The sequence below is a fragment of the Parasteatoda tepidariorum genome, chromosome 1 (assembly GCF_982258835.1).
Source record: "Parasteatoda tepidariorum strain Cologne lab strain chromosome 1, Ptep-v5.0, whole genome shotgun sequence".
Classification (NCBI taxonomy): Eukaryota; Metazoa; Arthropoda; class Arachnida; order Araneae; family Theridiidae; genus Parasteatoda; species Parasteatoda tepidariorum.
In genome coordinates, this window is record NC_141755.1 from 46952398 (window position 1) to 46966473 (window position 14076).

General features: G+C 26.7%; 2 protein-coding genes across 5 annotated transcripts in view; one reads left to right on the plus strand and one right to left on the minus strand.

Moving 5' to 3' along the window:
- The first annotated feature begins 743 nt into the window (after positions 1 to 743).
- Positions 744 to 7314, plus strand: mRpL55 (mitochondrial ribosomal protein L55). Its single transcript, XM_016067527.4, has 3 exons — positions 744 to 947; positions 4718 to 4880; positions 7109 to 7314. Exons 1-3 carry the CDS (start codon positions 928 to 930, stop codon positions 7268 to 7270), a joined length of 345 nt encoding a protein of 114 aa, XP_015923013.1. The 5' UTR covers positions 744 to 927; the 3' UTR covers positions 7271 to 7314.
- A 457-nt stretch (positions 7315 to 7771) lies between these two features.
- LOC107451376 (MYG1 exonuclease) overlaps positions 7772 to 14076 on the minus strand; it is a 39754-nt gene continuing 33449 nt past the window's right edge. For all 4 annotated transcript variants that reach the window (XM_071179911.2, XM_087162692.1, XM_043057398.3 and 1 more), the window contains exons 6-8: positions 11374 to 11499; positions 9768 to 9949; positions 7772 to 8051 (exon numbers count right to left, since the gene is read on the minus strand). In XM_071179911.2, coding sequence (XP_071036012.2) covers positions 7892 to 8051; positions 9768 to 9949; positions 11374 to 11499 — 468 coding nt within the window. In that variant the 3' untranslated portion in view covers positions 7772 to 7891. The remainder of the gene's footprint in view (positions 8052 to 9767; positions 9950 to 11373; positions 11500 to 14076) is intronic.

Here is a 14076-nt window from a genome sequence, read left to right on the forward strand (position 1 = left end):
TTTTGTCAACAAATTTTTTTCTCTCAAGTTTTTCGTAGGCCCCTGAATTTCGTAGGCCCTAGGCACGTGCCTAGTGTGCCTATAGGTTAATCCGGCCCTGCCTATAGGGAACGCTGCAAGGTGTAGAAAACACCATCCATAAGGTAATTTTCGGTCAGCTGGTCGTAAGCGAAAAGTCGCCGAAAGAGTGAACTTCCGCCAACATTTTTTAAATTATTTCTTTACAATTTTATTTAATTTATTTTTTAAACACTGAAGAAAATGGACGTTCACAAAAAGAAGAAAAAAGTTCAATTTCATTGCACTCGGGTAACCGAAAAAGGTACTTCAAATAATTTGTGAAATGTAAAATTTTGAAAAAAAGAAGTTTGAATCAAAAGAAAAGTAATATTCTATTGAATAAAAATTGAACATAAATTTAAATAAGATTAGAAGAAGACAAATATTGATCAAACAGAGCTTTTTCTTAGCGTCCCATGAAACAAATTTCTTGACTGGATGTGAAAGTAATAAGACCCTATATCCACCGGTTAAATCTATAATTCAATACGAAGGGAAAATTCTTGGAAATTGATCATGATTCGGCGTATTAGTTATACGACGTATTAGAATCCAGCATTTATCGGTATCGTGAACTTGTCTTTCAATCCTCGAATATCTATGCAAGCTACAAACTGCTTCTGATTTTTTATTGAAACTTCCTGCTATTTATGAAGCCTCAACCCTAAGCTACATTAGTGGCAATACAGAGCTGTAAGTTAACACAAAGATCTCGTCGCACTTTTCTGTAGTCAAAACAAACATATTTGTTTTGCTTTCTTTTAAAATGTAATTTTACTATTACAATCTTAATAAGTGATTTGTACATCACGTTGTCCGGAAATATTTTATTTAAAAGCAGTTTTTTCTTAAGATTTTCTAGTTAAAATGTCGCGAGTATTATGCAAGTATGTTCCTTAAATATTATTTGAAATAATCATTTTTAACTTAAATATTATTTGAAATAATCATTTTTAACTTACTACTTCTTTGATGCAATATATACTATATTAATTTTCTACTGCTTTATTTTTATTTTGTCTTCTAGGCAACAGATGCTTCATTTAATTTTTTAAGTTAAAAACTATACCTTTCTTTGTTGGGAGATATTATTTTGTGTAAATGGACGTCGCAGAGGCCCAATTTTTGAGAGGGGCAAAATTAAATTGCATATTCACAATATTTTTTCGCCAAGTCTAGGAAACTTCAAAATTTCCCTATAACATTGGTAGAAATATGTTTATTCTTAAGAAAATTTTTACATGCTGAGTACCATTTTCTTTTTCAAACTTAACATTATAAATTAGATGTTAAAACCTTTCAAGAATTCTATAACCTTGTTTTTTTTTCTTTATTAATTTAAAATTATTATAGCTAATCATTGACTTTTGCATGTAAGAAAACACACAGATACGCAGTGTTTATGTATTAAATTAAAGTTAGGTTTTCTGCACAAAATATTTTATCGTGCAATAGTTTCTTAAAAATTGTAATCAGTTTTTTGTTTAGTCATATTTGTGTATGAGTTTTATACTCATGACTCTGGTAACAGAAACCTTGCAGCATGGCAACAGATGCTGAAGGTTTCTATGGCATCTTATCTTAAAACACTTGTTAAGTCAAGCTGAAAAATATCTGCAGATTTTTAAGCTTAAAATTTCAAAAATCTAAGCTTAAAATTAAAAAAGAATCACAGTTAATTTTCTACTTTTTAAATTTAAAAGTGGGGCGATAATTAATTTTCAGATAGAATATTTAAAAATGAGGGAAAATGAAAAAAAATGAAAAATTTTATAAATACCTGAAAATTTTTGATTATTTGGTTAGAGGCTTTTATTATGTAGGATTTATTCATTACATGAAATTTTGATGTAATTATTATTTACCTTATCTAGTCCCACATTGCTATATAGTTTTTACCAGGAGTTGGCACTTGGCTCCACCGCCTCGGACGCAGAGTTCATTTCCATGAGTGAGTAAGGGGAGAAACATTTCTGCTCTTGAAAATTAGGCAACCCTTAATGTGCTCCAAATGCTAACGGTGAATTCTTTTTCAGTCACTTACTTCGCTTTTTCATCTGCTATTATACCTTTCGTTACTCTAGCTAATTAAATATATTTTAAATTTAAAAACTGCTGTTCTCCCAGCAAAATGTCTCCAAAATAACTAATTATTCACTCAAAAAAGAGAATTATAATCAAATGTATGAAATATTTAATGTTAAAAAATGCACATAAAGAAATATTTTTGTCATGCGATCGCCAAATAGCAACCTTGATCAGGACTGTTTGCATCCTTCTACCAAAAATAGAGAAATAGCATCATCAGCCGTACCGTCTTTACGCATGGGCACACTCGGGCAGTGCCCGAGGGCCCCCCGCACTCAGTGGGCCCTTGAGAATCTCACTTTTTATAAATTTTATTTAAAAAAAACTAAGTATAAACAATATTGCCTTATACTTTTTAAAAAATAAATACATTCTATTGTATAAAGTGTGCATTTTGTTATTCTTTCTACTCATAGTGATCAACTATTATGCAAACTACAATAATTTGAATAGTTTATCATAGGGAAAACTTAAAAAGTTAACCGAAATCTATTTTTCTGCGTTCCAATGAAGTTTTTATGTGGATTCAGTCTTTTGGAGAAATTAAAATGTATTTAAATTTGTTTAAATTATTGCATGCTTTAAAAATGCTTTATTTCATGTATGTGAAGTTTTTTAGTTCGATTTTAAACAGTATAAAATGTCATAAGGGACCAAAAAATTTCTTTGCCTGGGGGCCCTGCATTCTATTAAGACAGCCCTGATCATCGGATACCCCAGATGAAGGCGGAGCCAAGTGCAGACTCTTGGTAAAGGAACTATACATGTATAATAAGTCTATATTTTCCACTATTAGTCTCTGACTGCATGTCAGTATCTAAGAATATTGAACTAATGAAGATGCTACGGAGAAATTTATCAAAGTCTGCTACCGGGTTCATAATTACTACATCCTTTAAAAAGACAAAAAATACTACTTTATCCTAAAAAAGAAGAATTTAATAAGTATAGTACTTTATAAAGAGACATCGAATTAGTATCCAGGAAATATTCTGGTGTTTCAGTTACCTTAAAAAAAAATTAATAGACCTCAGTTTTCGAACTTCCGTATGAAAATGTGAGAAAGTAAGAGAACTGTGAGATAATGTAAATTGCGACATCATTTAGACAAATGAATAATCCTTTATAATGGCTTGTAGAAATTTGTTACATTTTTAATATCTCAGAAACTTTAAAATTGCTTAGAATAAATTTTGAATATATATATATATATATATGTATAACAGAGTTCTAACTATGAATAAAAAAGGGCAAGGTGCTTCCTCATAGGAAAAGGCACTTTGAATTTTAAAAGGGCACTCACTTAACTACATAAAATTTATAATATGTAATAACTGAATTTGATCCTCAACGATTTTTAAGTTTTTGACTTATATACTGTTTTATATGTGTATTTAAAAAAGTAATTTTCACTCATCTAAATAAGAGAAAAATTTTTAGTTTATCAATGATAATTAGAAGCCTGCGGAGAGAACGCACAGATTACGCACAGATTTTTTGGAAAAAAACCAGCCTAAAAAAATTTCATTTTTTTTATGTAAAAAAATTTATTCTGCTCCTGGATCAACTTTTCTTTTGGTGGACAATTTTGATATACTGCGCTTTTGTTCCATGGAAAAAGGCTATATTTTATTCTTGAATAAATAAGTGTTATAGCTTACAATCCTATTTAAATGATAAATATCAATAAAACTATTTTTTTTCTCAGCTTTCATATTCTTATTTTCAATTCTCGATTATATTAGAGTGTGAAAAATTATAGCTCCATAAAATACAACACTGCTCGAATTATCTCGAGTGTGGACAGTTTGGCCTGTTTAGGGTGCTCAAATTAACTCAAGCACACAAATTAAGGGTTAAATTTATAAACACAGATCATTTTTGTGTATAATCAATATTTTAACAATTAATTTTTCTTAAAAATGGAATATGAATAAAAAGTCGGTGGGTTTTAAGGGATGGTGGCTTATTTTTAAAGAAAAAGACAAAGAGGGCGCATTTATAGGGATCAAAGGGTGTGTAGGGCTGGTCGCCCTTCTAATAATATAAAGTAATATGAATTTATCTTAATGTAACCATGCTATTATTCATACTTCTTTGCAATAAAAGAATTAATTGTTAATTCAACCAACAACGAACCTTATCATTTTACAACTTCAGTTAATGTGTAATGATGAAAACTAATATAAATTTACTCCTGTGTTGAATATGTAGTACTCTATCATTTAACTGAATATTTGAATATATATACTATCCTTTCTGCAGATTAACCTTTTCATATTTTAGGCAGTTTTAAGCATTTTTTCCCCTTTAGCTTGATTATGTAAAAACTCTTTATTCCATTCTCTCCACCTCCCCTCAGAGAATTGCAATATATAAAAGATGCATTACATGTTTTCCAATATTTGACCTATTTTTGTTAGTGAACTCGATGATTTCAAAGTTGGTCTGTTAATTGTAAGAAAGTTTAATTTTGACAAATTGGTGTCAGTTTTTATGTCAATTATTTACAAGTAAATTAGGAGTACTTTTTAAAGTCTGATAAATTTGATATTTTTTTTCTTCTTAGGAGTGTTTGTTTCATCTGGGAGCAAGTGAGAAATGGATCAAATCGTACTTGCATAGCGAAAATAGGCCGCGAAAAATATGTCCGTGTGTATCCAACTATGGTTGTGAATTCTGATGGCTCAACTTATACAATTAGATACCATGAGCCCAGAAAAATTATTAAAGTGAGTCCTTTTATAATTGTTCATAATTTTTATGCTTTTACTGGTATTTTTTTCATTGATTTTAATTTTTTAATATTTCTCTTACAATAAAAGTTAAGATGATTTCTGAGTTTTTTTCATTTTTGTGTATACACAAAGTTTTCAGCTGTTGTCTAGTATGTCTGTATGCCATACTGATATTTTATATTGATGCTTATGTAATAAAAGTATACTTTCATTTACTTAAAATTGTGTTTTTTCAAAGCAGAATTTTTTATATTTGTGGTTTTCATGCACATAATTTTGAACTAGATTCATGAAAATTAAACACTAAAAACAATTTTTAATTTCTGATTAACATATGTATTCTATATGCTTTTTCTGCAGAAAATTAACAAAATATCCTTTGTGTAACTAAAAGGACATAAATAATATAGATGATATAAAATTTTTGCTTAATAGAGTCGAGCTCGGTTTAAAGACCTCTGTTGTCCAAAGAAATGTGGACGTTATAATGTAAGGTTGCTATAACTTTATTGAAAAAAGTTTAATTAAATTTCGGTCGCTAAATTCTAACCGATGTTAAGATAGTGTTGCTTTTATGGAAAAGAAACAGTATTTCATGTATCGGTCATTAAAACGGAAGGGTCACAAACCTAAGGTGTCAATAAATTCCTTCTATATGCTATAATTGAAATAGCATTTACACTTTTTAAACGAAATTCAAAACAAGCAGAATAATGTAAAAAAAATTGATATTAGTTTTTATTATTTATTATATGATCATAAAATTTATAGAGAAAAACAAGTTTCTTTTAACAGTGGTGTATACCTTAAAATATAGTTGATTTTAACCCTAAAAGTTTTTCATAAGCATCAATACTTTAACAAAACTAATTAATTTAATTGATACTTTAGAAAACTAGATTGGTCAGTTCTGTGACATGGTATCAGTGGATTGTGATTCAAATTGTTAAAACTATTGCAGTGTGGTAGAGTTGAAACAATTTGTTCTATTTTAATTTCAATTAATTAATTGTGACTTTAATATCTTCTGATATTAAATGATTTAGTGTTAAATAAAGTGCTTTAATAACAAACTTTTATTAGTAATGGAAAATATTATATGGCAAAGCACAAACTGTATTTTTTTATTGTAACTTTTTCATTGAAATGAATATTGGAGTGAAACATGCATTGAGAAAACAAGAATCTGATGAATTCAATTTGGGTTGCTTAATTTGTAAAGTACAGTAAAAATGGAGCCGAAATGTTTGAAAATTATGAAATTTGCAAATATATAGTTTATTTTTTCTTTCAAAATTATTTTAAATATTTAAAAACGAAATTTTTTACAGGATAAAGAGTTATGTTATTTAAAAACTATAAACTAGATTGTTCAGAAAGTCTTTTCAGTCAACCGAATGTTTAAAACTCGAAGGGATTCTGAACGTATTCCACCGTCTCTGAGAACTGCCCCAGTTATAAAAAGATTTGGTTCAAGTGTTTACTATTTATTTGATTAATGCTGTGTACATATTTTTCAATTCACTGTTATAAGAGTTATTGCCACGCATTAGCATTGTGTACTAAACAGAGATTAAATTCTCGATTTTTTTCATAAAATAAAAAGTAATTATATATTTAAACACTAAAAATTTGAATAATTTTTTTTTCATTTAAAGTAAACTCTAAATTCATTTTACATTTTAAGAAGAAAGTAATGTTTGCCTATGGCAATAACACATATTTTTACAATATATATATACATAGAGAAAGTGGCTTTCTGTGGACCTTTGTTAGAAAGTGCATGAACAGAAAACTAAGATTGTGCATTTCAAACTCTGCCAAATCTACTCTTTGGATAATTTGAAAAACGCGCAATTGGAAAGCAAACCTATATTTAAAAATGTAGTAAAGTCTTTTAAGACAATTGGTTTAATACAGAAAAAGTAATAACTGGGACCAACCTGGAAAAAAAAGTAAGCATTTTTAAATTTGTATCTTGAAATAGCATTTCGATGCTTTATTCAATTTTCAAATATGTGTATTTTTATGGGTACTTAGTTAGATATTTTATTCCTAAGCATTGTGATAGGTGTTTTCATTATTAATTTTTATTTTGTAAAGATAACATAATATATGAGTAGAATAATTCTATTTATAAAGTGACAATATCACTGCAATTTAGCATGGAGATGCAAAGGTGTGTTTTAATATTTTACATAATGTAACGTTATTTATTGTAGTTGCCAATGGATACAAGTAAGTTAACAGCTGAAGAATTGCATATACATTTAAATAGAAGAAAGGGAATAAAGAAAGTAGTTATAGAGGAACAATTTGAAGATGACTTTGATATAAACCGGTACAGCCATTTATGGAAAGATAAATCAACAGAAAACAAATAAGACCTGTAGTTGTAGCTATATTATAAATAAACTATTTTAGATCATCGCTTTGCTTTATTTATCTGTTATTCACTTATTCATTTTTAATTCTAAATTTTTCAGTCTATTCTTTTAAACCTACTTTTATAAAGTATTTTCAAACAATCAATTTAATCACAAGCTATATGAATTTATTTTTGTCCCAAATATAAGTATTTCAACATTTAAAGTTGGAGTAAAATAATTGCACAATGTAAAATTATTATTAGTTGAATTAAATAAAGTAAAAAAATTGCCCCAGTGTTTATAATTTTATTTTATTTTATGAGGCACTAGCATATAATACCTTCCTGGCCTCTAGAAGTTTTTCTTTTTACATCTGATGAAAATATTCTTGATTTTGTTTAAAAGGGAAAATATATGCACCATTAAATTTATGTTACAAAAAATTTAAATACATTTTAAAATGCATATCTTTAACTAATATTTTAATGTAAAATTAGAATGCAATAAATACAATTGTTAATTTTGAAAAAGTTTTATTGCTAAACAAAACAAATGATAGGAAAATTAATGCTTGTTTTTTAAAAACAAAGTTTGCTTTTCAAATTCTTCATGTCTAAAATACACAAAAAAAAAATTTTATATTCCTAGAGATTTTAAAGCCATATTAATTGCTCCTTCTCTTGTTTTACAACCACCAATGAATCCTGACATATGCACAAAAGTGCAACCATCGATACCACTAACTTTACTTAGTTCGTCATCACGAAGGCCTCTCCAATCTTCATGAAGGGATACCCTAAATTAAACATATAAAAAATTTAAAAAAAATCTTATTTGAGAAATGCAAATACAAATGATGAAAATTCTACAATAATGAAATATAAATAATGAAAATTCTAAAATAATGAAATATAAATAATGAAAATTCTACACAAAATATATAACAAACATTGTTTTTACTTGGCTAACATATTTAAAGGGTATTTTAATAATAAAAAATGTAATTCTTTTATTATAATAGATAAAGACTTAATAGTTTGTTTAAAACAGTTCCATAAATTAATCACATTTTAAACTAAACAATATTGCATATGATAAATACTAATGAATTGTGTGAGAGATAGAAGGCATAAAAACCTGTCAAATTTTAAAATTAAATAAAATAGTAAATTTATTTATTTTGGAATATTTTTGACGTTTTGTTATTCATAGCTTATTCTTGAATAACAAAAATTTTAAAAATCTTCATAACCAAAAAATATATATATATATATTTATAGTGATTAAGTTATTACTAATAAATACAAATTTAAATTGGCTGTAATATTTTTCATAAGCAGATAACATTGAATAAAATTTGCAAAATTTATTTTAGACTAATACAATTTTTCTTAAATAACAAATAAGTTAAAAAAGTTTCAAAAAACAGAAAGTATTTTTTATTCATTTAAAAATTGGATGTTATCTCTAAAATAAAGATAATTAAATTTAGAGAAAGTTGTAAACTTCATTACAAACAGACCTCCCTGCCATTTTATTATTTTGTTGTCGTGTGATTTTTAAAATCTGAAGATAAAGCCCAGTAAAAATTACTTTGATAGGATTTGTTTACAAACATTTACTATATTGGGGAAGTTTCTAAAGGAAAATTTAACAGGAAAAACTGTCAATATCAGTTTTCTACTAAACAAAATATAGGGTGAGGTATGTTAGGCTTAAAAGTTTACAGTCAGACTTAAAGATTATAAATATCAATATTGTTTTATATTTTCACTAGGAAAAAAATTCAGGATTAACTCAGGCTGAATTCCCATGGAAAAATATAATCATTAAAAATGTATTGATCTTTGAATATCAAGATAAATAATCAAGATATATAATTGACCAAGAATATAATTGATCAAAATAATCAAGAAAAATATTTACTTTGTTTTATTAATTTAATTTACACAAACTGTTTGATTGAATTAATTTACATTAAAAGATTCATACCTGTTAGAAAATAACTTGAAGTAATGTTTTTCCACAGATAAAATGAAAAAGTTATTCATGATATTTTTGTATAGACATACGAAAGTGCAAAATAAAATACTAGTTTAGCAGTATTATAAAAGTTACATATTTTTTCAAACATAAAAAAATGCTTCTAGCTTTTATATATTTAATTATGATGATTATAAATTTAAATTTGTTAGACATATAAGTTTGAATTTACGTACTTAAATAAGTTTCATCCAAAGAATAAAAAAGTTTTTTTTAAATTCAAAAAATGCGCTTTTTTATAAGATGAAAAAAAAAGTTTGTTAGAAATAATCAAAACTAAAAGGTCATAAAAACAGTTCTCAAAAACATTCCATAATTTTATGGTCATAAATAAAAATATAAATTTTTTATTGTACAGAATGCCAGTTAAACTACATGCTTTTCTTAAAAATCACAGAAAATCCATCGTTGATAACTGTATTCCAAAAAATTTTCAGATATTTTGCATATTTTACAAAACAAGCCCTACCTGTTTTCAAAAGAAAAAAGAGACACTGAAACACATTGAACTCTCCATAATCCATTAGTGTCAGTATAAATTACAAATTTAATGGGTGGCTCAATTTTCATTGATGTCTCAAGATCATAAAGATGCTCTTTCCACGGACAACCACCATTTTCAAATTCCATAATTTCACCACTTGGATGAACCTAGAACAACCATACATATTTTTAAGGAATCAATTTTCATATTACAAAAAAAGAAAATAGAGAAAATCTGTCTTTTTATTTCCTAAAATGTTATAATTAATTTAAAAAACTTCAATATTCTTTATTTATGTAACAAGAATATTGTAATTTTATTTAGTAATTAAAAGTAAATGATCGATTAATTGAACATACAGTTTTATGGCACAAGAGCTAGATGTAAGTATGCCATATCAATAATTTAACAGAAAAATTAGCAATGTTTTGATACTAAAACAAAACATACAACATAAATTAAGTTTAATGTTAGAAGAGCATGAATCGGTCAAAAAACAATGGTGACTGCATGAAGAATGTGTCCTTAAATAAAAATTTAAAAGAAACCATACAATTTTAGATTCAAAAATTTAAAAGCAAAACATGTAAAGTATAAAATACCAGATTAGAAACAATGCAAATGCTACACTTCATTATTTTATTGATGACTCTTAATTAAATTAAATTTTAAAAAAAGAGTTACAGTAATGCAGTTTTCATCTCTTAAAATATTCTTTATAAATAGTGACATGTTTGTCCAGCAATAATAACATTTTTAAACTTAAGATAAACTGTTATGATTAAAAAAAAAAATTATTTATTTGATCATGCACATTAAATTTATGATTACAAAGGTGTCTTAAGATAGTGAAATACTATTACAGATTATAACTTCCACTGAAATAAAGATGTTGTAAAACAATATATGTTATATGAATAAACAATACTTACATTTGGTAAAGCTAAATATGAGGCAATATATTATATTAACATATTGGAAAATAGACAGCTTGGACTTAAAAGAGGGGGGAAGAAATTAGAGAATTTATTTTCAAGCTAATTTAGTTGAAATCTAAATTATATGCAACAATTAAATATGATTGATACAGCTATCATATTTAATTATTGCATAGAGGAGAAAAACTGCAATAAAAATATTTTTAATTTTAATTAAATCTACTATAAATATAAAAGAATGCTCATATGAAGATAATCACTACTTTTCATATCAATCATTACTTTTCTGTAAACCTTCAGAATTAAAAATTCAAGGTTTAACATGTGACAAGGTGACATTAATATTTATGTCTCAAGCAAAGTTTCAAGAAATTTTAATAAAATATGAATTTTAAAATAAATAGAGGTTAGCAAACCTTTTGCAAGAATTTTCAATAAAAATGTATTAAAACTATCCGTCTGAATCAATGTCAAAAAAGAAAGAAAAAACATTTTTTAACAATTTAAAAAAAGTACACGATTGTAAATTGTTTTGCATTGTAATGAAAACAATGCTTATGCGTACGATACAAAGAAACACCCTAAATTGCAACTTTTTTTTAATAGTATCAAAAATATAATGCAATAAAACTTAAGAAGAAGCATGTACTCACAGAGTGTCTATTTTTAATAGCTTCCTTTACTATTTCTCTTGCTGGTAACCAAATTTTGCCATAAAAGTTTACTCTATCTAAAAATTCTTGTTCAGCTAATTCACAAGCCTTCTTAAAACATTTAGTCTGGAACATAAAAAATATAATTTTATTATTCAAATCTATAATTTTCACTACTGATAAAATAACCAGTATTCATTTCTAGTGTGTTTTTCTTATTTGCACATATTTCCTAAGACAGAATCCAAAAATTGAACTAAATTTTAATTTGAAGTATTAAAAAAAATGCTGATTGCTGTGCACCATATTTGTTAAACTATTAAAAAGGAAAAATTTAGTTCCCACATATTTTTCAGTATCTATCTATAGAAAAGGGCGAATCTGTATTTCAATTTTTAGAATTATCTGATCATAAAGCCACCCCTATTTAAAAGGTGTGGGAAAGTTTGAGAAAACATGCTTTTTAACATCTTAGTAAGAGTGGGGAAAATAAATAATAAGAGATTTTGCATAAAAAGTAAATATTTCAATTATTTATATACTCATCTAAAAAAAAAATTTTTTTTACTATATGTATACATTGACAGTCCAATTAACTATTAAGAAGAGAATAAAGTAATAATAAAGAAAAACAACAAAATAATGTAGAAATTGTGATGCCAGAATTGGCATACACATATTTATTTTCTATCTTTTAAAATATCCTTCATTACTTAAGCTTATTTTTATTAATGGAAGAATTACTTTTAAAATAAATCAAAAACTTAATCTTTTTAAACGAACATAAAATATTTATTTCTTCTCTTCCAGATCAATGTAACGGATACTTTCTTTTTATTTCATTATTAAGCAGACATATTAATTCACTGTCGCCTCTAATCGAAAACAAAAATCTATTTATAACTTTTTATTCTAATAATCCAACGGCTAAATGTTTCGGTTGCATGGTTATAATAATTCACATAAATTTGTTGGCGACTCGTGATCGCCAAGGTGTTCTTTTAAACCCATGTGGATATGCTAGTTGGCTTTGTTTTTGGCTATGATATATTATGATAAATCGCCAAATTTTGGATCTCCTACCCATACTCTTTCTCTGTCCGTTGAGAATAAATATATTCACTTTGAATTTCTAAATTGGAGTGGCTGGCACCCCTTCGGGGGGCCTCCCCAGCCTTAATTTGCTAACGGTCAGAGGTTGTTCTGCCTTTATGATCTCTCAATAGAGAGTATTTTTATTTCATCCCTTTAAGGGATTTCTTATTTTTTTGAAGAAATGGCCATTTTATAATTTACAAATTATGCTTAATAAAATCTAAATTTACATTCAATGATTTGCACATTATTTCCTGGAAACTCAACGTTATTGTTTTTATTCATTCAATATTGGCCAAAATGAACATTCATAATTCCACTATACTTCAACCACGCCTAATGAAGGAAGCAGCAAAGTTTTCATCATTATAAAAATGGTGCCTTAAGACGGGGAAACGTATCTTTGAAGAAAATTGCCAATCATGTATCATCCCTATTTACATCCTATTTGAAACTCCAGCCGGTGTTCTCTAATCTTCAAGATCCTGATGAATATCTAATCTACTACTGTCCAGCGCTGCCTACCAGTGAGTTTTTCCAGCAGTAGATGTTTTTAGAAGAAAAACGAGTCTTCTGTGCTTCTCATAATATTCTTCCAAAAGATTGAAATCAATTTCTACGGTGTTCCTTACCTGTTTAAGAGTGTTCGGGTCTGTTTCAAAAGAATTCCAGCAAATGTGTCTGTTTCAAAAGAATTTCAAGAAAGTGTTTCTCACTTTGAAAAGATGAAAGTCAACTGTGTGTGTGTCTCTCAACAGTGAATTTTTTTTTCTCTCTCTCTCTTTCATCAAAATCGGAGAGAAATTTTTTTTACACATACTGCAGTGCTTTTTTTTTGCAGTAAAATTTTTTTTAAAATTACACAATTATAAGATAATTGCATTTAGTGCTTTTCAATTTCTAACTGACTATTTTACAGATTCAGTACTTAATATTTTCAATGCATAACATTTTTTAAAGCAATTATTTCTTATTCTCATTAAATATTTTTGGAATTAATTTTCATTTAATATGAATATCTTATATTCTATTTATTTTAATGATTACAATTTATTATTGCTGTTATATTTTCATTTTTAAAAATGATTATTATTTTTCTTAACTTGATATTTTAATTGGTATAACTATTTTTCATTTTTATATATCTATATATAATTTTAAGTTATCTGATTATTAAATATGTCTAAACGTAAAAATAATATAAACTTTCATATTCAACCCTTTGCTGGTGATCCAACCACATTAAAGTTTTTCTTTCTTCAATTAGAAGATTATGTTAAGATTAATTCCTTGGATGAAGAACAAGCTATTGCAACTTTTAGATCTTTAATCTCAGGCAATGCTTTAAAATTTTATATTGAGGAACCTTCATTGGTTAAAATGAAAACACTGAATGAAATAAAACATAAATTTTTGGATTTTTTTAGACAAGATGATAATTCATCTATTTTTGCTTTGAATAATATTTTGTTGAAACCTCAGAAGACAATAAGATCCTTAGCTCATAGGATAAACATAACTTTCCATAAAGTGTATCCTAACTTAAATGATTCAGATGCAATTGATACTTTAAAGTACACGCATCTAATGGGAGCTCTTCCTCATGAT